The 25,848-nt window shown below is 31.5% G+C and overlaps 2 protein-coding genes, 1 long non-coding RNA gene and 2 other non-coding genes across 6 annotated transcripts; 2 read left to right on the top strand and 3 right to left on the bottom strand.

The window, feature by feature from the left end:
* The first annotated feature begins 2,104 nt into the window (after positions 1-2,104).
* Positions 2,105-3,378, top strand: LOC123913027. The gene is made up of 2 exons (XR_006811524.1): positions 2,105-2,835; positions 2,945-3,378. It is a non-coding gene; the product is annotated as an uncharacterized LOC123913027 (long non-coding RNA).
* Positions 3,379-4,245: 867 nt separating this feature from the next.
* LOC123913025 (protein HIGH CHLOROPHYLL FLUORESCENCE PHENOTYPE 173, chloroplastic) lies at positions 4,246-10,244 on the bottom strand. 2 transcript variants are annotated; one of them, XM_045963632.1, is made up of 16 exons: positions 10,061-10,244; positions 9,659-9,880; positions 9,286-9,447; positions 9,139-9,189; positions 8,515-8,649; positions 8,300-8,323; positions 8,045-8,156; positions 7,544-7,669; positions 7,385-7,434; positions 6,416-6,574; positions 6,236-6,331; positions 6,032-6,147; positions 5,817-5,940; positions 5,237-5,350; positions 5,043-5,123; positions 4,246-4,728 (listed from the first exon to the last, which is right to left on the bottom strand). In XM_045963632.1, the coding sequence occupies exons 1-16, from the start codon at positions 10,208-10,210 to the stop codon at positions 4,582-4,584; spliced, it is 1,869 nt and encodes a 622-aa protein (XP_045819588.1). In that variant the 5' UTR covers positions 10,211-10,244; the 3' UTR covers positions 4,246-4,581. The 2 variants fall into 2 exon arrangements, with proteins under 2 accessions (XP_045819588.1, XP_045819589.1); XM_045963633.1 differs by lacking the exon at positions 10,061-10,244 and having other exon boundaries at positions 9,286-9,431; positions 9,659-9,799.
* Positions 10,245-10,284: 40 nt separating this feature from the next.
* Positions 10,285-10,356, bottom strand: TRNAG-UCC. The gene has a single exon. It is a non-coding gene; the product is annotated as a tRNA-Gly (tRNA).
* A 6,068-nt stretch (positions 10,357-16,424) lies between these two features.
* Positions 16,425-16,498, top strand: TRNAI-AAU. The gene has a single exon. It is a non-coding gene; the product is annotated as a tRNA-Ile (tRNA).
* Positions 16,499-18,659: 2,161 nt separating this feature from the next.
* LOC123916272 (protein GRAVITROPIC IN THE LIGHT 1-like) lies at positions 18,660-20,485 on the bottom strand. The gene has a single exon (XM_045967692.1). The coding sequence runs from the start codon at positions 20,367-20,369 to the stop codon at positions 18,978-18,980; it is 1,392 nt and encodes a 463-aa protein (XP_045823648.1). The 5' UTR covers positions 20,370-20,485; the 3' UTR covers positions 18,660-18,977.
* Between the last annotated feature and the right edge of the window lie 5,363 nt (positions 20,486-25,848).

Here is a 25,848-nt window from a genome sequence, read left to right as displayed (position 1 = left end):
TTTTTTTTGTTTATCAAATCATCAAGGATCGATTCATTGCTTCAAACTAGGAATTGAATTTTGCATAAAAACTATTAATTGATACTCCGAATATAAGCAAAAAATAACTTTTTAGTTTTATTAAATAAAGAATGTATTTGGATTCTTTATTCAATGAACCTAAAAATTTGATTTTTTAAATATATTCAAAATCGGAGTAGTATTTAAGATCAAATGTCTCAACTCATATCACATACTTACAAAATTAGTTCTAAAGAGTCTCTTTACAATTGATTTAGATCACAATCATCACACTTGTTAAGAAGTCTCACATCGGTTGAAAGATGACCTGACTAAGTGTTTATAAAGTAGAGGCAATCTTCACCTTACAAACTGATTTTGTAAGGATGAGTTAGACCCAACTTTCAATTCTAAGATGGTATCAGAGCATCTCCACGATCCTTTGTGCCACCTGTTATCAAGTTTCCACTATCGGGTCACCCTCTGTTTATTTCCACGCACCAAGTCAATAGTGCTGGCGTGAGGGGGTGTGTTAAGAAGTCCCACATCGGTTGAGAGATAACTTGACTAAGTGTTTATAAACAAGAGACAATTCTCATCTTACAAGTCGGTTTTGTAAGGTTGAGTTAGACTCAATACTCGATATTAAGAAAAAACGGAGAAGTCAATAAAAATTGGTATATTTTAGTTCATAACTTAAATCAACACATAAATTTGTATTGACTTATATCTCTTATCTCTTATACTACTAAAGAGAATCGATAATACTCCTATTTGGAGAGGGAAATCTAAAGTCAATAATGTCAATAATGCTTCACAATCATCATTGGCACTTGCGCAGTTAGTGATATGATGCTAAAATTCTCCCATGCATGGGAGTAATAATGTTTGGAATGCATCACCTCATTCATGTCTCATTGTACCTAAAAGATGAAAACAAAATCTGACATTTGAATGGAGAGAATAAATATAAGAGGAGAGAAAATACAACAAGCACTAGATTTGATCTAGTGATACGTAAGAGGTTCAGATAATATGTAAGAAGTTTTGAATTCGATCCTCAGACTCTAATATATATATATATATAACAAGCATCACCGATCGACTGGTGTTGCCAGAGGTAACACTATCAAATGGAAAAAATCTCTTCAAGTGTGTGTGAGGGGGAGTAGTGATGATGATGATCTCTTCTTTTTTTTTCAAAGCCTATTTTCCTTTTTTTTTTATTGAATTTTTAAATTTTTAATCTAATGGCTAAGAATCCACTCTCCTATATCAAATCCCGTGTGTATTCTGTTGTGGTAAGTGTGAGATGTATTAAGCCTCACATTATTTAGAAAAGTGAGGGTTGATGACTTTATAAGTGAGAGATCCATAAACACGATGCCTTAAGCCCTTAAGATTTTGGGTAAAAGTGTGGTGTCCAACTCACGTGTATAGTTGCTCAGAGCCCAATGTGTATGATCCTCGGCTGTCCCCTCATGACCCAACAGTGCTATCAAAGTTGATGGTTTGACGAAGGGTTCGACCGCCTCCTTATATCGAAAGTCTTCCTGACAATGGTGGTCAGACGGCATGAGGTGAATTAAGTCTCACATTGCTTAGAAAAATGGAGGTTAAAGACTTTAATAAGTGAGAGAATCATAAACTTAAAGCATTAAGGTTTTGGGTAAAAGTGTCGTGTCCAACTCACTTACATAGTTGCTTTGAGCCATAAACTTTAGGTTGAAATTAAAGAATTTATTACTTTGGTATGAAAAAGATAATTGAACTTTCTCTTTGACTAATTTTATCAATAAATAAATAATTCACGTGAATATTATGCAAAAAAAATTATCAGATGTACACTAAAAGACTATGTAGAAAAATTGTTATGACTTAAACACATAAGGAGAGTCCAAATTAAAAAACTAATTCAATAGGTAGAAAAATCTTGTTGCTTAAATACCACATTGAACACTTTGATATACTCATCGTAGAACTCCAATCACATAGCTTTCACATTCGGGACCAAAGTTCCTAGCCAAATATTACTAGTTACATCTTAATAGAGTTCCTAATAGTTTGAATATGATATATATATACGTGGACAAATATGGTATCTCAGAAATGATTAGTCCCACATAGTCCATATTTACACATGCTTCTGTTGAATCTGTTATCACCAACAACCTAAATTGAAATAAAATCCACCAAGTAGGGGCAAGCCACAATTTAGGTTGTATTGTTCCATTATGGCAATACCACCAAACAATGCCTATATATTAATATATTTCATTATGCAACCAAACTAAATGCATGACATTCAAACAAACACCAAACACAAACAAGAATCTCAATTAATAAATTAATAAATTATATCATATGATGGTGCTCACGACCTATCTATAATTGCATACAGCCAGCCATACATGTCCTTATCAAAGTTCCTACCTTCTGCATCATTAGTCCCTCTTCATATTTGTCTCCTTTTTCAAATGCTACTATCACTCACAACCTGTATTTACATTTATCTCAATCATATGCATTACTACATTGGTATATTATAAATCATTCTTCATATTTTTCAATTACCATATTCTTATAATGTTAGCTAAAACAAAAGTTTCCCTCGAAACTTATCAAGAAAATGTTCAAATTGTTTCAAGATCTGTCTCTGATAGATTGCTGCTGAAATTCTATGATGAGCCACAGTTTGATTTTGATTATGAGAAAAGTGGATTGTGGTCTCCTCCGGTTCAACGCACCGTGTTCTTGAGCTCACCAGGAAACATATTCACTCACCAAGAACTGCTTGAAAGACTAAGAAACCGAAATGCACGAAGAAGAATCAGAGTAAGTTCCATTGAACACTACATTCTTCTTTCTTTTTATGTTTCATTGGTTCCAAGTGGTTGAAAATTTAAATTTATGTTTCATTGTTTCTACCTTATTCTATTGGCAGGTGTTCTGTTGTTCCTGACAGTGAATGTGAAGAAACAATGAATGTGGATTTTCAGCACTGCATTATGTTAGAGTACAAAGAAAATCCAAAATTTCAGTGTGATTGAATTATTATTTGAATATTTGTTTTCTTTCTCTATTAATTGATGTATGATTTGTTGTATATGTTCATTTATGTAAGAAGCGTATAGTATATTTAGTATATATGAATTTGTTATGAATTCTGAATCAATTCTTTTTAGAGGAGATTCGTAAGGTACCTTTATGAGGGTCCCTTTGAGACACTAGCATGCTCCAACGGGTTTGGTTCATTGATTAAAGATGGTAGTAGCCACGTGGTTTTTTTATGTAGGACTCTGTCAATAATATTCCTTATCTGTTAGATCAATGTTTTGATTAATTAATTATAAATATTTTCGAAGAAATTTGCTGTGATGATGTAATGTTACATAGTACATTATCTGTATTTTACTGACATAATGGGGCAGTGGCATTTTGTCCAAACCTATTTAAGGACAAAGGACCTTGTTTGTAACTCAGCTCGTGAGAGTCTTACAAATCCAAGATTCTATATGGAGTGTTGACATAATGCATGTAATTGCTCAGAATCATTTACCTCAAATCATTTTTTAACTTGCAAAATATCAGAGGTTTTGTAGATTCAATACCCAAAAAATAAATATGAAATCATGATCTTTTCATGACAAGAATCTGTTTCAAAATATTTGCATTGTGAACTTAATGGCAATTGTTTAGAGAGAAATAGTTGAACTGTTTTAAATTATTTGTATGAGGGTGATGTCCTTTGCAGGCCATCCATGTGCCTGTAGCACTGAATATTCATCAACCTTCCCACATGTCTCTCAACAGTCAATAACACTTTTTCTATAACATCCTAAACAAGGTATAACAAACACATGTATATTATGAGATAGAAAGACTAAAAAATCTAGACAATGGTCAAATCATAGGAAGTGGTGTCTGTTTTTTCTGTAAATCATGTGATACTATATTAGAAAGACAGTAGCCTAATTTCATCAAATGCAGAAGTAGAAAGACAGACCAAAAATCAAACATTTTTAAGGTGCCACAGAACAACAAAACATGTTTAGGTTGCCGCGCCATCAAACTGTTAGCGATAGGATGGCAGATGGACTAGAAGACCAAATTGTAACTTAAGTAAGAGTTAAGAGGACTAAATAGTTTAAATGTAAGTGAACTCGGAATAACAGCATCCTCTTTTCTATTTAATCTTATGACACTTTGTATTTCGGAGTCAGATCAAAATATCAAATATCAATATGAGAATGTGAAAATAAATCAGACTAAAGAAATATGTTTTATACAGATATTATTGTCCAACAAAATTTATTTTGGTTTATGAAAGTGTGGTGTGGTCGTGTCGATTATGAATATGAAAATTCTGTCTTTCTATCTGCTAAAGCAAACAAGGAAAAAGGAAAGCATGTGTTTAAGCACTAAGAATATACATTCATCTTGTATAAGGAAACATTCATGTCTAGGTTTATGAAGTATCACAGATTTGTTTGGTTTATATTTCTTTGGATTCAAAGATTATGTGCAGCTCTCAATGTACCATATATGCGACATCCATGGCTGAACTGCAATGCAGGAATATTAAACAGGAATGGGATTCTCTTGGAGCGCTTCCTTTCCAGTTATGCCTTCTTTTAAATCTTTAAAGTATATGTCATAGTCCTTTTCTGGAGGAGGATTTTCTGGATCCACAGTAAACGGCTCACTAAATGGAACAACACTTTTGACCTGAAATAGATACGGATTATGTAAAGCTCCTAAACTAGAGTGAGACGGTCCACGATCAAATTACTAGATTCATATATATAGGGGAAACTAGCTTTATGTAATCATTATACAATTACATGTACTTTGCCCAGATAAACATAGCAACACAAATCACTGTGATACGATTGTTGTATTTAACAACTAGAAGCATCGGTGTAACAGCTATGTGTTAATCAAAGGTTAATATTTTACTATCCGGATTACATTTGAAAACATAAAAGTACTAAATAAAATACGAAAAATATGGATCAGAGATAATAAAGGAAAAAGCTGACCTCAAATGTTTTGTCACATGCATAAGGGCTTTCAAGTGCAGCTACACACATGCGAGCGATCTCTTCCCTTGATATTTTACCCTATTTTTGCATTAAATTGGCAAAATGAGAAAGAAGCAAAATGCTGCTATTCTGAAATTTTTAGTAAGAGCACTTAAACCAAGAAAAGCATCCATATTTTTTGTTTCACATACGGTAATATTATCTCCTTGATCAAAGATTAGATCGGCTCCAGCAGGTTCCTCAGTTAATGCACAGGGCCTCACGATCGCGAATGGAATGCCACTTTCTCGAATTAAATCCTCACCCTATTGCAACATTAATTGCTGTTAGTTAGTAAATGAAAATGTAACACAGAAATGAAAACTCCATACATAACTCAGATGATTTTTCTTTTATAAAAAAAATAAAAACTTCCATAACTGAGATGATATATACAAGGGAATTTGCATGTATAAGTAATACCATTACTAAGATAATAAATATGTAGAAAACAGACCACCAAATGTACCCCATTTTTTAACATCTAAACAACTTACAGTTTTGTCTCAAAAAAATAAACTTACAGTTTAACTCAGCCTTTCAGATCCTTATTAATACGAATAAATATAAAAAACACTATATCAAATGAATGACCAATAGTTGATTTTCAATTTCAGCTTCAAGTGTCATTACTGGGAAAATATGAACCAACAAAACCAGTCTTGCAAACTGGAGACCTGAAAATTTGCTAATATAACTGTGCCAAACGAGGAGTCATCAACAGTTTTCTACCTTTAGTTTAAATGTGAGGATATAATCCAGTTCCTTGTTTAATCGAACTGCAGGAGGCTGTTTACTTAGATCAAGTCCAGGTCTTTCCGGTCTGGTAACTCCCGCTGAGCCCACATGTACAAATCTTAATGACAGAAACATAGCAAAACTTTAAGCATATAGGGATGAAAAAAAAAGGATAGGAAAGGAAAGGCAACCAGAAAATAAGGTTATACCTAGGTGTTATTGGATCCTTTATATATGCCCTTATGCTAGACACCGGAAGCTCAAACGGACCTTCCACAAAAGTCTCATTTAATTTACCATCATATTCAAACTTGCTGAACATGAGCTGCAGAGAATTTTGCTTCATCATTAAGACTGGTGTGAGAAATTGCAAGGAATAAAGACATAAAGAAATACTAACAGCAGAGCCATGCCTGCAATGATGCAACATTTCTTGGATCAAATGGAGGAGCATCAGACACAGTTCTTGCTCGGAATATAGGCCTCAAGGAAGAAAATGGCAATTGTATCTGTGAAAGGAAAATAAAAACACTGTTGAGAGTTGTCATTAGATAAAATACACGGTGTAATATGTTGCATTAGATTTTAACTACCGATTGCCATTTGCCTTTCTCTGTGTCAAAGCCTCCAGTGTATCCAAGAGCATCCCAATCAGTGCTTGTACGTATAATGACTTTATATCTACGTCCATCACCTTTTAGACGGAACTCCAAACCATCATATGCAGAGAGATCCTCCGGTTCTGAAAAATTCTGCAGACCAATTATGTAAACTCTTTTCTTTTCATTTTAGAACTTAGTTTCCCAAAGTACTTAGTTCAAGTGAAATGACAATAAATATGCTCATAACAGACAACAGGAACTGATAGTTTTAGGCAACCAACACCAGAAACGTGAAAATAATTACAGCCAGACAACTCCAAAATGAACAATCAGAATTGTAGTTCCATCCAGTCTTTCTTAAAAATGAAAAAGAAAATCCAAACACAATCATTTTAAGAGAAATTTGATCTGGCTCGTTTGCCTTCTTTCTTCCTTTTGTTTAATTTGTTTAAAATTTCAAGAGCTAGTACTGGATGGCTATAATATATCCGATTAAGTACATCACTAAAAATCTTAATCTAAAAGGTCAAATCTAATTTTGATGCCTGACATCCCTTTTAATATACCTACCTGTTCAGATTTAAAAAATTTAAATGAGTAATTTCACTTTGATAAGTAACAACGCAATCCAATAATTAGAATTTGGAAGTATAGTAATATTCCAGAAATTATAGTATATACATGATAGGAAGGAAAGCCGTGGTTATGTCAGAGTAAGTTGAGGACACATTCAAGTTCCAAAAAAAATATTATGCTAGAGCTTGTTTGAACAATATTAAACCAATTGGATTTCGACCTAATTTATGTACCAAGAAAAAACAATATGAATTAAATCACTTCAAAACGTGACTCATTATTTTCGTACTGTGGTCTACATATTCAATCAAGTACATATTAAGAAACAATATTCTACAATTTCCAGGCCTCGTTGAAAAGTTGATATAGAAAATCGCGGTTTACCTTTGTTCGGATACTAGTAAAGCCACCATTATTTGCCGATGAAACAACGCCTGGATTAGACACAAGGCTGTATTATTTTGAGCAGTAAAATACAAAGGACAGGCTATTCTAGTCCCCTAAAAATGCAATGGCATGCATTTGCAAGAATTTGACACATACCTTTAAAAACCCCAGTTGGTCCACCATTTTCACTACCATTTGGGTCAATTTGAAAAGTACTTTCACTAACTCCACCCATTACCACATCATCTAAAGCTCCCCAAGAAAGTTGCCTATAACTATCGCCTGCGAAAAAGTAGGAAAAAATATCAATTAGGATGCACAAAAGTAAATAAAGTTACTTGTTCTTTCATTACAAAGAATGAAGCAATAGTAACACAGACTCGAGCCATGCAACAGGGAGAGTCTTCTGCTATTTCAGAAGGCCACTCCAATCAATCATATGTCATCAAATTCTGCAGCAAGATAATCATTTTCGATATACATGAGCCAAACTTCATTCCCCCACTGTCAGAAATGGGGGGAAAATTCAAGTTTAACTTTTTAGTAGTCAAGCACATAAATCTAGTTTGGTGGTCACTGGCCATTCATATGTTGAAACTTAGATCATACAATTAAGAAGTTGAATCAATCAAACATTGCTGTAAACTAGGAACCTACCTTCAAATCCAAATAATAGCTTTCCCCTTCGAAGTCCAAGGTTGTTCTTCAGAGCCTTGATCAAATTTCTCATTCCTATGTACTCTACCTTTTCTGGTGAATCACCTTTTATCTGTTTTCAATAACCAACAACTAAGAAGAGTTTCTAGAGAGTTTTTCATGATGAGCTTGCAGACAAACTGAACTTCTAAATTAAATAGACAACAAGTCTGACTCTGAAGATAGTCTCAACAAAAAGGAAAATCAGTTCGCTACCTCTGGCTCAAAGAACTTAATTCCCTGCACCAAAAATAAATTCAATCAGTTAGAGAGAAATAATTATGAAGCCTTCAACAAACATTCAATAAGTAAAACATTGGGAAAATTAATTGGTCGATATAAGTCAGCAATAGCCAACAAGTTTCTCATGATAGAGATGCATTGAATAAGAAAAATAAAATTTCTATTCTTAATAAAGTGATTGAACATACTTGGCTGTATTTTGCTCTGTCTGGAGTGTCTCCTTCCTTAGGGCCAACAATTACAGAAACAGCGTTAACCACTTTCTTTACTCCTTTAAAGTATTCAGGGATCAAAGTACTCTCTTTTGTAATGTCTCCAACAACCTTAATTTCAGCAAAAAGGTTAGTTGGGCACAGAGGAAGTAGAGGGTAAAGAAAATTTATCAATTTGTATGCATTAATAGTAGTATATGTAATCATACATAGTAGTATATGTAATCATACAATATATATAACAGGAAAGTTCAGCTGCATTGATGAACATCTTTATCTTCCACCAACTAGTCTTGAAACTTGCATAAATCTTTCATGCAAAAATTAGTAAAGAGTATAAAACTTTGTACACGACTGGTAGTCAATTTATTATCTCTTTTGCAAACAAACACATACCCTCCAGAAGTAACAATTTTTTTCTTCCAATATTGCTGGTTCCATCATATTTAGGTCCAATTACATCTCATTGTCAACAAAATGATCACTCCAATTTATGGAAATTTATGAACCAAATGCAAATTTTTGCCAAAGTAGTAAGAAAGTATATATTTATTTGATCATATGCGAAGTATCTCAGCAAACTAAATCAAAGTAACTCACCAAGTCAACATCTGAGCCTAACATCTTTCTTGCCTTCTCTTCATTTCTAACCTGATAAATATCAGAAATTAAAAACATTATTGAATATTCATTAAACTCAAATTATTTACAAGGAGTTCATGTCAAAGGTAAGTCACAAAACAATACCAATACACGGACAGGAATTCCTTTCTTCCGTAATACGTCAACCACTCTTCGACCAACACCACCAGTACCTCCGGCTACAAGGACAATATCCGAAGTCCCCATCGAGTTAACCGATTCACTTGTGGAAGTACTGGATAGTTTCCCAACTAGAAAGTTAAAGAACTTCACAATTCAGAAATGATAAATATTCATTAGTTTATCCATACATTGAACTATACATATACAATCCATTAGATTAAAATAAAATAAAATGTGTTCCCGTGAGCTCAGCTGGTGCCTGGTAGTGACATCCCATTATATATTCCGGGTTTGAACTCCGGAAACTCACTAATAGTGGAATTTCTAGCCACTAGATAAATAAATAAAATGTTACCTTATCAGGAGAAGGAGGACCATTGAAAAAGTATAATGTTTTTATAAATCTTCCAAAATCCCAACTCTGTTTTCCCGCTTTAGCTGATATGATTCTTCTATTATATGTTCCAGTAGAATGTCTTATCGATTTTTGTTCATAAATTAATGTCTGAAGAAATGGTTTATGCAATGTAGGGTTTGAAATTTTTTGACCAAAATTCCTCTTAGGAAATTTAGGGCTCTGCAGCACAAACAAAAACAACAGCAACATATCAATTTGTTTTGCAAACTAACAAGAGCAATTAGAAGCAATAATCAACATGCATGGATAAGAATAATCGGAAAACTATATATAAATGTAAGTTATGTGTATCATAAATAAGTTTTGTTATTGGTTGTAATGATGAGTTGAGAAAATGACCTGAAAATTGAGATGAGAAGTGGAAGAAGAGAAAGAAAGAGTAGTGGAACACAATTCCATTAGGAAGAAGAGAATAAGGGTATCAATGTTAGTTACGGTGATATTTGCAGTGCAAGATTCATATGAACCACAAAACAAATGCAACACCATAGTTCATTTCGTGTGGGGTACCCTTGTTTACTATAAGCCACAATAGTTTTTCAAAAAAGAGAAGAAAAAAAAGTTGCGTTTGCCGGGAGTCGAACCCGGGTCTATTGCTTGGAAGGCAATTATCCTAACCGTTGGACTACAAACGCTGCTGTTGTACAGTATATTGAGGCAATACTATATTAATTAATATATATGAAACATACTCTTTCTATTTTATTTTTTTTGGTTACAGTCTTTTTATTTGGATTTTACAAAATCTAACGGTGTAGTAAATCTAATTAATTATTTGAAAAAATTAAAAATAAAGTGAAGATTCTTTCTGGTCCTTTATAATTTTTTGACAGCTTAATTTAATCTATGATAAAATAGAAACTCAAATTATTCTTTGACATTTTTATATAATGATAAATAATATGAGTATAAATCACTACTCGTATTTATATATTACAAACACGACCTTATATCAAAATAACAAATATTACAATCTTAATTCCGCCATTGTCACCACTACCATCATTGCATCAATCATGTCGCTCTCACCACCATTGAATCACCACCATCTTCTCCAACTCATCTGTCACCATTACCGTTCGTTCTATTTTCACTAACTCCTCTTCTTTCCCATTACAAGTACAAGCACCCACGACCATATCGTCAAGCTTCACCTTTCCAACGTTGCTCTTTCCTGCCAAATAGATACAACAATAAAAGAGATAAAATCATTAAAATGTCATGTATTTGTCTAATTAACTGTATCTACTAATCATTTCTAAATTTTATACTAGATAGGAGGTATTGCCTCCAGTCTCAATTATAAAGATTATAAGTAAAAATTTCATTCTTAAATTTATTTAATAATTAATATATTTTAATTATATTATAAATCATATACATCAATTATTTGATAAATCTAAAAAAAATTACAATGAAGACTTGTATCATTGTACTATTTGGCATTTGAAAGTTGAAACTTTATGATGGCGTCAAAATAGACAATGTGGAGTACTTTCGGCAATTAGGTAAATCATGTCCCAAGGAAAAAACATGTAAATAAATCAATGTCTTATCTGTATCCATTCTTCCCTACACCACCACCTTCATACCCTTTTTATTTTGACATTCCCACTGTACTTATACAGTAGTATATTCAGCAAAACAATGACAGTGTGACTTTCGACTCCGTTTCCTCATACCCTCCTCAACGTGTACGTTTTACCACATCAAAGTCAGCAATATTGCTTTGCCACACCATATGTTATGCTAAAATTGAGACTGAGTTTCTGGCTCGATATAATATAGACAACACATTTTGTAATTAGTGTCAAAAAGTTTTGTAGTAACCACTTGCTTAAGACCAATATACTCCCTCATGTCCTATATATATAATAAAAGTTTGGTTTTTTAGATTCATCGTAAAATATATAGATTTAGACTATAATATAGTCTAATTTATCAATTTTACAATAAATCTAAAAAATAAATTTTTTCTTACATATAAGACTAAAGAGAGTACAATTATTAATAAATGATGTAGAGTTATTATAGAGAAACTTATTGAGTAAATAAAGTTTTTATTAACTTTAAAAAATAAAAATAAGTGATATATACACATAAGACCCGTTTAAAAAAAAACTCATTTAAATACTAGAAATTGAAACTCTATTATGGATGCTCTATTGAGACCAAATTCCTATCAACTTAAATCAATCAATTATTGGTAGGTAAAGATTATCTATATTGTAAATTCATCATGACCCTCAAATTGATCATTAAAAAAAATGTCATGTTAACTAGTGACATTAGGTAAAAAAAAAACAAAAAAAAATTGCGTTGAAAAAGGCATTTTTTATATTTTCAAAAGATTGACTACACAAATTTCAATATATTTTACAAAATTTAGGTTCTTTAACAAGTGCCTCGGAAGCACTATTAATATTTTCCTAAAAAATGTTTTCATTTTAATTATAAGACAAATGCTAAAATGTGCTCCATTAAACTAAGTTTTTTTAGGGTCCGTTTGGATTTGTCTTATTTTTTAGCTTATACTAATAAATAAACTTTTGTGTTAAATTATAAATTTTTACTAACAAAAATTATATTTTTATAAGCTATTTTCTCACAAACTATCATAAAAAAACTTATCATAATATATAGAAGCTAATTTATTTTACACATAAACTAAAAAAAAATAATTCAATTCAAATGGATAGTAGGTTTTTGCTTAGGAACACATTTAAATACTCTTAAATATTGTCTAAAACAAGATCCGTACCAATTAAGTTGACTTAACTTAGATTTGATATTAAATTAATAGATATTTCATTGAATTTAGTTACTAGTTTCCTTTTCATGTCCACTGTTCCTTTTGAATTCATTGAATTATTAATTTATGAATTAACAAGATTCATGTACAATAATTCAACTCCAATTAACACAAACACAATCCCATCCATTGCTCCTCATGTCCAAAATCATATATATATACAAGCCCCACATATCTTTTTATCTTGACTTTGCTATACTTCAAAGTTTCATCACTAATCTCACTTTTTTCTCTATTTCCTTTGTCTCCACCCTTTTTCCCATGTTCAATATTTTATATATATAACTCCTAAAGTTCTTAATTTCCTGATATCTCAATTTCCTCATTGTTTTTACAATATTGTTGAAGTTAGTTAACATGGCACGATCTAGTTCTTCCCTACTAGTTTTGTTGGTTCTGTTTTCTTCACTCTGTTCATGTTTTGAAGGAAGAAAGCTAGTTGTAGGAGCAGAGAAGCAATGGAAAAATATGAACAAGAAACCACCTTTAAAGGATGATAGTTCATTTCTAAGTGCACTTCCTAAGGGTACCGTGCCATCTTCTGCACCAACCAAAAAAGGGCATGCCATAGATGTTGATGAAAAGCTCATAGAAAGACACCTCATAAGTGTGGATCAAATTCTTATTGTATCTGTCCCTAGTCCTGGAATTGGCCATTAATTTTTTACATGTTATTGGGTAGGTTTTGTTTTTGTGATATTGTTAGATTTTTTGTTTGGTACATGAGGCTAGGAGGGGATAGTTGAAATATGTAAAAGTAGAATTGTTATGTATATAATTCATTGCATGTTTTCCTCTGTTTTGGGATTGTTCTGCAGTCTTGAATGAGAAAAGGAAAAGAATAACTTTTGAACTTACTAATAAGTTTTTAAATATAAGGTACTACTATGTTTACTTCCCCATGATTCATGTTTTCATTATTACTTCAATTTATAAAATTAACATAAGATAATAGTTTCTCCACCATATTCTTTTACAATTTTTCAAAATGCATTCTTCATAGTTTACTTTCCACCTTCTCTTTATTACAAATACTTACTATATGAGTCTTCTATCTCTTTGTTAACAAAGAAGGATTGAACTACAAAGTAATAGGAGAAAAGAGGCACATGTGAACTTCGATTCATGGGAGGGGAGATCGACGTTGAGGCTAGCAGATGCCCTGATGTATGGGTTGATAGTAGGAAAACATGCATGTGTGAACTTGATTCGAGTTTCTCCACTTGTGAGATTTGGGAATGAGGATTTTACTTTGTGACAGACGGCTCTCAAAGTTGCATTTAACATTTTTGGCTTTCTAACACAATAAGTTGTAGATCTTCTTAAAAGAGTTCAAAGAGTCATGCATAACAAGCAATATTGTGACTCCTAAGTCTCTCGATGTAGTGTTTAATATGATTTTGGTTTTATCATAAAAACAAAAAAAATTAATGTCGCAGCTAGCTTGTTGTTCATTAGTCTTCTATTTATGTATAATTATCTTGAATATTTATAAAATTATTGATAGAATATCTGAAATGTAACACTCCATACCAAGACATACCCATACAACATGCATAACCGGACAAGTAAATTCACAAATGGAGAGTTCATTTGAGCAATCCATCAAGAAAGAGCATATAGATATCTTATGATCTCCTTCCATGCCACTAACGATCAACAAACAACCGAAGAAAATACGATAAAAATATCTTCTACAAACCCGCAACCTAATAACAAACATTGATTTTGAGATATAATAAAGATAACACGAATTAACTTCACAAGAAAAACTAAACCAATGTGATCTTCTTCGATTCCAATCATGCACACCTCATACCTAGCCTCAAAATGGTTACATATTTTATTCTATTTTGCATGAGAATTACCATTCCTTCCCAATTCTAACATAATTGTTGATACACCGCATCTACACTTCATGTCAGAGTCAGATCAAAACTCACCTGAGCAGTTTCACTCCCAAGCAATATAATAGCTTAGATCAAATAGATGATTAGATAATAGTTAATTAAATAATTTAGGAGTAGAATATATATATATATATATATATATATATATATATATATATATATATATATATATATATATATATATATATATATATATATATATATATATATATATATATATTGGGCTTTATGGCCTTTTAGGCCCATTTAGGTTATTATCCATTAAGATTATTATATTATATATGTAATGTTTTTAGATAAAAAATGAAGAATGTTAATCTTTTTTTTTTTTTTTTAATCTTATTGTAGTTTTTATTATTTTCTTAGATTTAGCTTAATTTTTCATAGTTTATAGTCTTGATAGAATTAGAGCCTATCAGAAAGTCCACTTCAAATTACACCTCCACTTCAAATTTTGTTTATTTCTTGTAAACACAAATTTACAAGAACCATAGAAAAAATTTAGTGAAGCCAAATTCTTTGACGAAAATTATTGGTAACATCTTGTCAAGTTGATTTTTCATTAGACAATCAAAATTAACATACCCACAAAATCATTGACAACATTTTGTAAGCCCCTTTCTTATCACACACTATCAATGTCGTCATTGGCCAAAAAGCTAATTAAATATCACCTCAATGTCCAAAAAAGCTAATTAAATTCAACCCCAAAACAAGAGTGTTGGGTCAGAATCGCAAATGGCAAAACAAAGATGAGGGACGGTGTGAGTGATTCCTTTATGAAAGTATAAACAAACAAATTCTATAAGTTTGTCTAATGAACAAAATGCAACAGCCAACATGAGTGGCAGACCAGAGTTTTTGTATGCATGGACCATATCCAACCCCATTCTCCACCCTTTTTTTGTACTTTAAAATTGAACCATCACCTACCAATTCTTTCTGAAAATAAGTATATTGACCTGGCCTATAAAATTTGATAGGATTGATTGGTTTTTAAAAATATGTGTTCATTATTAACTTGCTAATTAATAAGAAGATATTAAACTCTTGAAGTGAACAATTGTGATGAGAATAGGAGATATATTTTTGAAATTACAAAAAAAAAGTTTTTGATTTTATTTCCAAAAAATGAACGCAATTTCTAATGCCAAAGATTCAGTTGTAACCTCTAATATAAGTTTATAACACGAGACTTGCTTGTGTCGGAGAAAATGATGGTGCCGACCAAGATAAACAAGTAGACCTTGATGACACAGTTCGACGGCCTAAATATTTAACTAGAACATTGAATCACAGAACAATGAAAATCAGGGTCAACAACAAATTGGTGAAAAATTCAACTAGAACATATGAAACAAATTAGTTTAAATCTGAGTAAATGTGTACTAACATATGGGCTTTGGCCCTCTTTCTCTACAAAAAAATTGTTACTAACATCTTGTTTATTGACCTTCACTTCTAAAGAGATTTTAGTCACAAATGCGACGAAAGTGGTGGATTTGAAGTGAGTTTTGCATTTTGGTGTATTGGAGGTCTTTTAGAAAAGTTTTAATTTCTTAAATTTTGATGGAATGAGGAGGAAGACGGTAAGATGTGTTTTATATATTGGTACCATTTACTACTTATGTAGCGAACACTTTCACCTTGATTACTACTTAAATAGTAGATGAATAAATTATTTTTTAATTTTGCTTAAGAGGCATGATGGGTTCAAACGTTGTTGGATATTAAAAATTTTTGGCGATCCTTTACTTATGCAGCAAAACTATTCACGAGTTAACATACAGACAAGAATAAATTGATAATTTTATAGTGGGAGGTGCAAAAAGCAATAACCGGAAACAGATAGTCCATCGACCCACAGTAGCCAATTATTTGATAAGCCCAATAAATATTGATTAGCGTTGGCCGAAGAAAAATACATATAAGCCAACTCCAAAGGTCAAATAGAAATACGATGAAATTGTAACAAGTAATTGGCCCATTAGCTCAGTTGGTTAGAGCGTCGTGCTAATAACGCGAAGGTCGCAGGTTCGAGACCTGCATGGGCCAATTTTTTGTGATTTTCCTATTTAAAGTTTCTCTATTCAAAGGAAAACATAAAACCTATGACTAGCAGACAATTTGGTGGGGCACACAGCACCGAATGATCCTGAGAAACAAACATGTGAATCTTGTCTCAATTACATACACAGTACAATTTGAATTCCCAACGTCTTCATTAATTTTTTCCAATGTGTTTTTTATTTTAGCATTCCACAACTTCCAGAAGACTTTGTTAGTTAGCTAACCAAATTAAGCCATAGCTTATGACATGAAGAAACTGAATAATACTACACGCAGCAGATTACATGAGTTTGATCATGAAAAGGGTTGTTCCAAATTTGTCATCATGGTGTTAACCAAACAGTAGTTGAACTTTTCTTAAAGGTATAGCATAGATTGATTGATGACCTCTTTGGTATTAGGAGTGCAGATCAAGCTACGAATAAACTAAAATATCTAAATTGGGAAAAGATTATTACATCTTATTGCTTGCAAACTCCAACCTACATTTAAATAGTTGATCTCTCGAACTCGAACATATATATGTTTTTTTTTTTTTTTTTTGACTAAAAATAAAGGATATTCATTCATTCAAACTGATAGAGTACATCGATGTAATACAAATTCAAATTTGCTAAAAACAAAAAGGATGGATCTGCAAACAAACTCACAGCATCCATGTTAATAGCATAAAACGGCAAATTACATAAGCCTACATATATGACTATATTGAAGTGTCTGGAATGTCCATGCCCCCAGATCTGCAGCGTTGATGACACAAAAGTTGACATTGGATAGATTTGTACTTGACCGGATCTAATCCTTCAACCTGAAACAAATGAACACCGCACAAAGACGGGAAAACAAAATACACCGCACAGAGACGGCACAACAGAATACACCGCACAAGGACGGGATAACAAATAACACAAAACCAAACAAATATGTGAAAAAACACACTTATTTAATAACGAGAAAGAAAAAACAATTTGGAGGGATGATTTTAGGTCAAAATTTGACCTGAAATCACCCCTCTTTGATAAACTAAGAAGGAGAAAAAAGGTGACGGCTAGGGTTAGAACTTAGGAGATGAGAGAAAAAAAATAAACAATGTTGATATATATATGTTATTTCATACAATTAGTAAGTGAGTTGTGATATTAATTTTGTTGACAATTGATATTGTTTATACAATGAGAATGAATTATAATTGTAGAGGTTAAGCCTATTTTATTTTATGCCTAGCAAATTATAGAGGTTATCTTGTCCTTACATGTTGCCTAGCAATCCCTTCAACTATAGTCAAATTAAATCTCTCCAATTAGTCATTCCTAGTAGTATGACATTTTCAAACACGGGTTAGAAAATGAAGACATTTCTTTGTCAAGAAATTGAACACCTATATCCAAAGATAATGGGTTAGGTAAAACTAGCTTAATTATTAAGAAGCTTATTACATAGGTATCCGTTATCCAACATAAGCAATGGTAGCGCCAATTAAAACGATTAAATAATGTTCTAATAGCATGGTGTAATGTTGTACATCATGATGTTGAATTGTACTCAATTGATTGAATTCATTGCTTCTCCCATTTGCATTGCATCCATGGCCCATCATCATGCACACAAGGCATGCTTAGCCTCTGTGTTTATTACTTTCTAACAATTGCGAGCTTTTAAATTCAAAACATTTCTATGATCACATATGAATAAGAAAACATTTCTATTTTATGCCTACCCACTGATTTTGACTAAATCAACGTACACGTGGACAGTGATTCACAAGTCACATAAGCAAGTCAACGTACACGTGGACATTGATTCACATGACATACTGATGTGACATTTAAGTCACTGTTCACGTGTGCCTTAATTTGGTCAAAATGTGACATGTAAGTCTTTTGCAAAATGTGCTAAAATTAAAGAGTCAAAAGTGCTATTATGAAGTTAGGGGGTCAAAATCGCAAGTTTATGAAAATTAAGCCGTCAAATTACTTAGTCAAGGTTAAATTGTTGGTATCTTAGTGTGAGATTATAATTGTTCCATATCAAAATATTAAATTAAATGGTCGAATTTCTAACCATTTGTTTAAGGTGTTTGAGTCTCTTATCACTCGGACCAATTCCATATTGGTAAGACTATAGAGGTAAACACTACAAATTTGTACAGCAACAAAATGCAGAAAACTGAATAGACAAATTTAAAATGTATAAGCACTTAGAACCTGAATTAGAATCCCTATTTTGAGATCAAATTAAATGTACAATATTAGAACTTTCTAAAATGCCTAATTATACAGGAATAGTTTAGCATCCATAATTTTTCCTCAAGTAACAATGGACTACTTATTATATTTAATAAATGTTTTTAAATCAAAACTAACCCTTAATATATATACTTAACAAATACATTATTATGAGTATAATATACTCATAATATATGGTTACTACCAACCATAACATGATCAAATAATACTAATTTCTATCATGAACTTGAAGGAGAATCCATCAAAGACAAGTAAACCTGACTCTGTATCACTGTCTTACCAATTTTAAAACCTGGCACCACCGTGAAAACCACGCGAAACTCGCCGGAATTAGAATCTGTAGATTCCACTGAACCTGAAGTAGTTGAAACTGATTCTTCTGTAACACTTTCCATGTAAACTTCAGAGAATCTTGTATTCTTCTTAACCTGAAAAATGTTAACATTTTCTTGAAATGAGAATGCTAAGTAATGCAGTGTCCAAACTCGCTTTGCCATCTCAGCAAAAGCTAAGAAAAAAGCAGAATCTGGATTCCCTCCAGAATTCACTAGCTTCCTTTGGTTCAAATTTCCAAACAAAGAACACTCCATTTTAGCATGAACAAGTTGAAGATATTTGGATTTTAGAAACTTTGCAAAAGATGAATTTGGATTGTTTTCTAAGTATTGTTTTGGATTCAAAGATCTTAGTCTCTTGAATTTGTCAAAGTAGTGATTTTGATGATTATTTTGAAGAGGGTCATTTGAAAAAATGAAATTTGGATAGTTGAAACTTTCAAACATTGTTATGCAAACAAATGATTCAAAAGCAAAACAACGATGACTTGGTTTATTGAAAACTGCGTTTGGATGAATGAATTTAACAGCTGCTTCAACATCCCAATTTGCTGATTCCATTTCTTCAATCATCAGCTTCACAAAAGTCCTTATTGATCTCAAAGTATGATGAAGAAAATAAACAAAATGAGTATGATTCAACATTGAAAATTCAAGGTTAACAAAGAGTGATAAAGAAGCATTTGAGTTCAGCTTTTTTTCAAGTGATTTGTTGAATGAAATGCATTCATCAAGTTTTTTTCTGAGTGATGAGATTTGTGAGTCTTTTGCATCAACCTCTCCTTGAAGTTTCTTGATTGTGATTTCATAGGTTTTCATTATACTTTGTTGTTCTTGAATCTCTGCAAGCATTATTGTAACTTGAGGTGAAAGATTAAGTTCTTTTTTCAAGAACCTTCTTTTCAATTCTGAGATGGCTCTTAGTTCATCAACCACTGCTTGATCAGCTGCTTGAATTGAATCATTGTTGTAAGGATGTTGAGCCATTTGAAGCTCTGCATATGATGCTTTTATGGTTGTAACACCGGCGAAAAGCCTCGCAATTAGAGCTTCCATAACCGCTTTATTTCGCGCCTTGTTCTTGTTGTTGCCATTGGTTTTGGTATGATGATCTGTGAAAGAATCTTCTTTCACTTTGAGATTTGAGTTGAGCATGCAAATTCCATTGTTTGAAGCAATTTTTGTTGCACTTTTGAGACTAATCACTTTCTGAAATGTCTGAACAAATTTCTTGCTTCTGTTGTTCATTGCTGATTTTGGTTTCACAGTTTCCATTTTTTGTTTGAAGCATATAAGAGTTTAATTGAGAAAGTAATAAAATTTGAAGGGAAAGAGTTTGTTTGAGCTTATGTGAATATGTTTGAAGCAAAAGAAAGATTTTGATTGAAAAAGCAGCCACAAATGTTTGACTATAGGATAGAGATAGCTAGTGATATTAATATTATTAATATATGATATGATAATATTAAATTAATGAAACTGAATCAACATATTGGACTCGAGTAGTTAATGAGATGTCACCTAGGACGAATCATTCGAGAGAACTCGAATTCAATTCCTTGTGGGAACAATTCTTGGTCAGACTTTCCTAATTTCGCGGGCAAGCTTTGAATTACTAAGACCATTTCTCCTCAGAATCAGAGGGTTAATAAAAAATAAAAATAAAAAAAAGAGTAAATTAATGAAACTAAGTGGGAAAATTAAGCAAATAGAAGAATTTTTAAAGGGCGGGAAAAGAAAAAGTGAAGGACTAGTTTTGCTTTGTGATGATAAATACTCAAAGTAGGCTTGTAGTATAAGAACTTTGAAATTGAAGCCATTCATATTTTTTTCTTTTTCAGTTTTTTTTTTCCACCCACTTGATTTATGGGAATAATATACAAAAGTAGTGCTACCCAGAGATATGATAATGTGGGACCTGTTATGTTACATGATTGATGATTTTGTTTGTGATCTAATTATGGACCCTACAAAGCTATTCATATAAGCTTGCCAAGAACTGTGAATCTATGATGCTTCACTGTTTGAGAACATCATTAAACAGACATGAAAGACTAGGAATCAAGGGAACTTTTATTTAGTTTTGATCGTAAACCAGAAGATTCTAGCATTTTTTTCTTTAAATTTCAGTATCTAGTTTAAGAATCGACTAATTCAATAGACATGATTTTTGTTCTGTATAGAATGTCTCATTACCTCAATATAAAAAGTGTGACATTAGAAGAACATGACATTTTATACTCCAAAGTCTCGAATCTTTACCACGGGACAAGATACTAGCATGTTAATATGTTGTGATTAATTTGGAGAAAACAATTTTTCAATTTTTTTTTGGAGAAAATAATCAATGACTAAGCAAAGCATTCTACGGTCAATTATGTATGAAAAAAATAATGTAGACAATGTCTTATTTTATTATTCCATTTTTTGGCATGCGGCACCACAACAAAAGTTCTAATATAATTCATTGTTGCTATTTCAATTTTCAAGTATCAACTGCTACAATTGGGAATCCTCTGTAGTTTATGTAAAATAATAAAGAAAAATCCAAATCTTAAACTAAAATATTTCATTATATGATAAATAATTGTCTAGTAGTGACTTAAAATTAAAATTGACAGTAGAATGGATCATGAGGAACTGCACATGCAATTGGATAAAGTCTACCATTGTCCTGACTTTATATTAAAATTACATTGATGTATATCTCTGTGGGGGACACTGATCAGTGTAGTCAGAAACATTTTGTGGTCTTCAAAAGTTACTTCGGTGGTAATCACTTATCAGGACTTATAAGGGATAAGCTGGAGCTGCAGAGGCTGTAGAAAAATATGGACCATGCTTTGTTCAATGTACACAACATTTTAAAAGTCAAATATAATAATTTAAACTTTTTATTATTTCTACATTTTTAATGGTTACTCTTACTACTAGTACTAGTAATAATAATGAGCATTACATTACCAAGTGGTCAAGTACCTTAGCAGAAAATGTTGACAGGTGAGCTCATAGTTCCAATTGTGTCCACATTATAGCACTTTTCATGGCTTCTTTGTACTTATTGTTTCCATTTGCATATTTTCCAAATGAGAAGAAAGACAATGCGGTAAAATCGTGTCCCAACTACTTATGGTGAAACTGTGTGTTTTCAACTAAATAAGCTAAATTAGGATTTGCAACCTCTCGATGACTCGATCAGTGTTTTTATCTCTATCTCAGTCCAGTAAATCATTACTCCTAACCATTTGATTAATCTAACATGATAAAAACACAGCTATTAAAGTTAACAAGCACACCCAAACAAAGACATTGTTCCAGACTTTTTTAACCTCGCAATCGAAGGATTACCAAAATTCCTTCCCCGAAAAACCAGAGGACCAATGCAAAAAAAAAAAATTGTAATATTTTGAAAAACAATTTTATAAAATCTACTTTCAAAAATATAAAAAAAAAAAATTATTTTTTAAAGCTAAAACAAATAAACCCAATATTATTAAAAAAGTGAGAATTTGAATTTCGAATTTTTTTACTTCTTTACATTTAAAGTGTAATTCAAGTTGGATCCTCTCATATGTGCTTCGTATAATGGTTTGGTGTTGATGTGGCTATATTAGTGTCTTTGTTGCGTAAAACTGGTGCAAAAATTTTTCGTCAATGTTTTTAATCCCTATTTTTCATTCAACTTGTGCATACCATTTTAAATTTTAAATTTTTTTCTCCGGTCATGTTTAGTACATTATATGAATCTTTGTTACAAAAGTTTATTTTTTTTTTTTAAATGAATTAAATATGAATTTTTTAGTTTTTTGTACATATAAATTCATAAATAATTCATCTTATGCTACAAATTCTAAATTTTTATCAGAGATGTTCTTATAATATTATAAATATGAATACAAAAAATCATTCAAAAATGCGAAAGTATATACGAGTTAAATTAAAAATAGGGACTAAAAACATTGGTGGAAAAAACTCCAGGGACTAAAAAGTATGAAAAAAATCTTCAGGGACTAAAATGAAAATTCTGAGAAACTATAGGGACCAAAAACATATTTATCCCTTTTTTTTTATTAACCCTCTGATTTTAAAATAAAAGGGGTCTCAGTACGGTAATCCAAAATTCGGCTCCAAAGTAAGTAAACTCTAACCAATAAATATTGTTCACACCATTTGAATTTTAAACGCTGATTATACATTGGTATCCTCCAATTTTGAGGAGAAATAGATTCTGAAAATCTTAATTCAATCGGGAGACAAATAAAACGTATCAAGTATCGTTTAAATTAGAGATCAAATTTGGATACTTCATATTGGAAATTTTATTTTAAACTTCATTTAAAATTAAGAATTTTACTTTTAATATAGAAATTTAAGTATTACAAATTTTAATTAAAGAAAGGATAAAAACTAAATTAAATATACGCTTAAATTTTAAAAAAATAAATAAATCAATTTTAAATATCAGATATTCATATACAATTTATTGTCCCTCGTTATCATGTCTTAAATATGATTTTTTAAGTCGTGCATATCAATTACCAATAATATCACCAACTATATGCATTATACCACCAAGATATCTTTGTAAAAAAATTCATTCTCCCTCATTTTTCATATATTAAATATGATTTTTGAAATAATATTCATGTGAGGATGGATATCATATGTTAGAAATACAAAGTGATTGAAAATTTATATACAAAGTCATATATATATATATATATATATATATATATATATATATATATATATATATATATATATATATATATATATATATATAGGGGTTTTCTAACTTAGACCCTAGTTAGGTCTAAGTTAGCAAGGTGCACCTTTTCAATTGGACCAAAATACCCATTCTTTTTAATTAATTAACCAAAATACCCATTAGTAGACGCAGATCCAGTGTCACGCGCGTACCGAAAGACCATGGTTACAGACCGTTGATTTCCATCAGACAGCCAAGATTTGATCTCATCAAGATTGTCTGATCAATCAGACAGCCCAGATCATCCTGATCAATCAGATTCCAGCGCCTGCGCCACACTGGATTACAACCTGGAGAGAGAAAAATTTGCTTTTTAAAAGTAGGACACGTGTCACACAATGGTTGGCTGGGCGTGATTTTTGTTCATTTAATACTTTGAACTCAATTATTTCGTTGTAAATTAATTTTTTATTTTTTTATTTTTATACCAAAATTCATAATTTTTTTTTGTCTACAAATAGAGACTTGGTTCGTTTGATTTGGACACCGAAAAAAACCGTAATTTTTCACTACCTTAATCTCATTTTTTGTCTACTAAATACGTTACTTGTGTGTTGTAATTTAACACGCACCACTCAACCAACTCACTGAAACCATTATACCAGGAAAATAGTAGATAATATTCTAGAACTTTTGGTATATTTTATGAAATTTTTGGAGACCTGAAACTATTTTTAGTTAATTAAATGAGATAAAACGGTAATTAAAAACTAATGTTTGCTTCTGAAACCATTTTACTGGTAGAATGGTTGCTCATAGTTATATTCTGAAACCATTTTACTGGTAGAATGGTTTCAATGAGTAATTTATTAATTGTGTTTGCTTCTGAAACCATTTATCTGATACAATGGTTTCAGAGAGTTGTAATCTGAAACCATTTTGCTGGTAGAATGGTTTCAGTAAGTTGATTATTATTTATTTGCTTCTGAAACCATTTAGCTTGTAGAATGGTTGCTCATAGTTGTATTCTGAAACCATTTTACTGGTAGAATGGTTTCAGTGAGTAATTTATTAATTGTGTTTGCTTCTGAAACCATTTTGCTGGTAGAATGGTTTCAGTGAGTTGATGTAAGGTAGTGAAAAATGAGATTAAGGTAGTGAAAAATTGCGTTTTTTTTTCGGTGTCCAAATCAAACGAACCAAGTCTCTATTTGTAGAGAAAAAAAAATTATGAATTTTGGTATAAAAAAAATAAATAAAAAATTAATTTACAACGAAATAATTGAGTTCAAAATATTAAATGAACAAAAATCACGCCCAGCCAACCATTGTGTGACACGTGTCCTACTTTTAAAAAGCAAATTTTTCTCTCTCCAGGTTGTAATCCAGTGTGGCGCAGGCGCTGGAATCTGATGGATCAGGATGATTTGGGTTGTCTGATTGATCAGACAGTCTTGATGAGATCAGATCTTGGCTGTCTGATGGAAATCAACGGTCTGTAACCATGGTCCTTCGGTACGCGCGCGACACTGGATCCGCGTCCATTGATGGTAATTTGGTTAATTAATTAAAAAGAATGGGTATTTTGGTCCAACTGAAAAGGTGCACCTTGCTAACTTAGACCCAACTGGGTCTAAGTTAGCAGCCCCATATATATATATATATATATATATATATATATATATATATATATATATATAATGCAACTAGTATCTATCAAATATATAATGCATCTAGTATCTATCAAATATATAACTATTTTTTAAAAGATTAATGTATAAAATTTTGTAGTGTTTCATTATTTTCTAGAATATTTCATCAGTTGGTACAATTAGAAGAGGCACATTATAAAAAAATAATTATTTTTTTGGGTTCTTAATTTCTCTTCCTTTATTGTTTTGTATTTTTTTTTAAGAGATACTTTTGTATTTTTATTTTCCAGGTTCTTCTTTTTACACGTAAATGTAAAAAGAAAAGACACTTGTGCGAATACACCAATACCTTATTCGTTCTAAAATAAAATTGATATCCTCTTACTATTTATAC

This window comes from Trifolium pratense, linkage group LG3, assembly GCF_020283565.1.
Source record: "Trifolium pratense cultivar HEN17-A07 linkage group LG3, ARS_RC_1.1, whole genome shotgun sequence".
Taxonomy (NCBI): Eukaryota; Viridiplantae; Streptophyta; class Magnoliopsida; order Fabales; family Fabaceae; genus Trifolium; species Trifolium pratense.
Note: the sequence above shows the minus strand (reverse complement) of the source record. Positions and strands in the feature narration are given on the sequence as shown.

Bases quoted from the DNA above. Each gene is read 5' to 3' on its own strand.
- LOC123916272 (XM_045967692.1), bottom strand. From the start codon at position 20,369: ATGGAAACTGTGAAACCAAAATCAGCAATGAACAACAGAAGCAAGAAA.
- LOC123913025 (XM_045963632.1), bottom strand. From the start codon at position 10,210: ATGGTGTTGCATTTGTTTTGTGGTTCATATGAATCTTGCACTGCAAAT. The intron at 8,324-8,514 runs GTATGTTCAATC...TTTTTGGTGCAG, and splicing joins ACAGAGCAAAATACAGCCAA to GGAATTAAGTTCTTTGAGCC. The intron at 8,157-8,299 runs GTAGCGAACTGA...TATTGAAAACAG, and splicing joins TTAAGTTCTTTGAGCCAGAG to ATAAAAGGTGATTCACCAGA.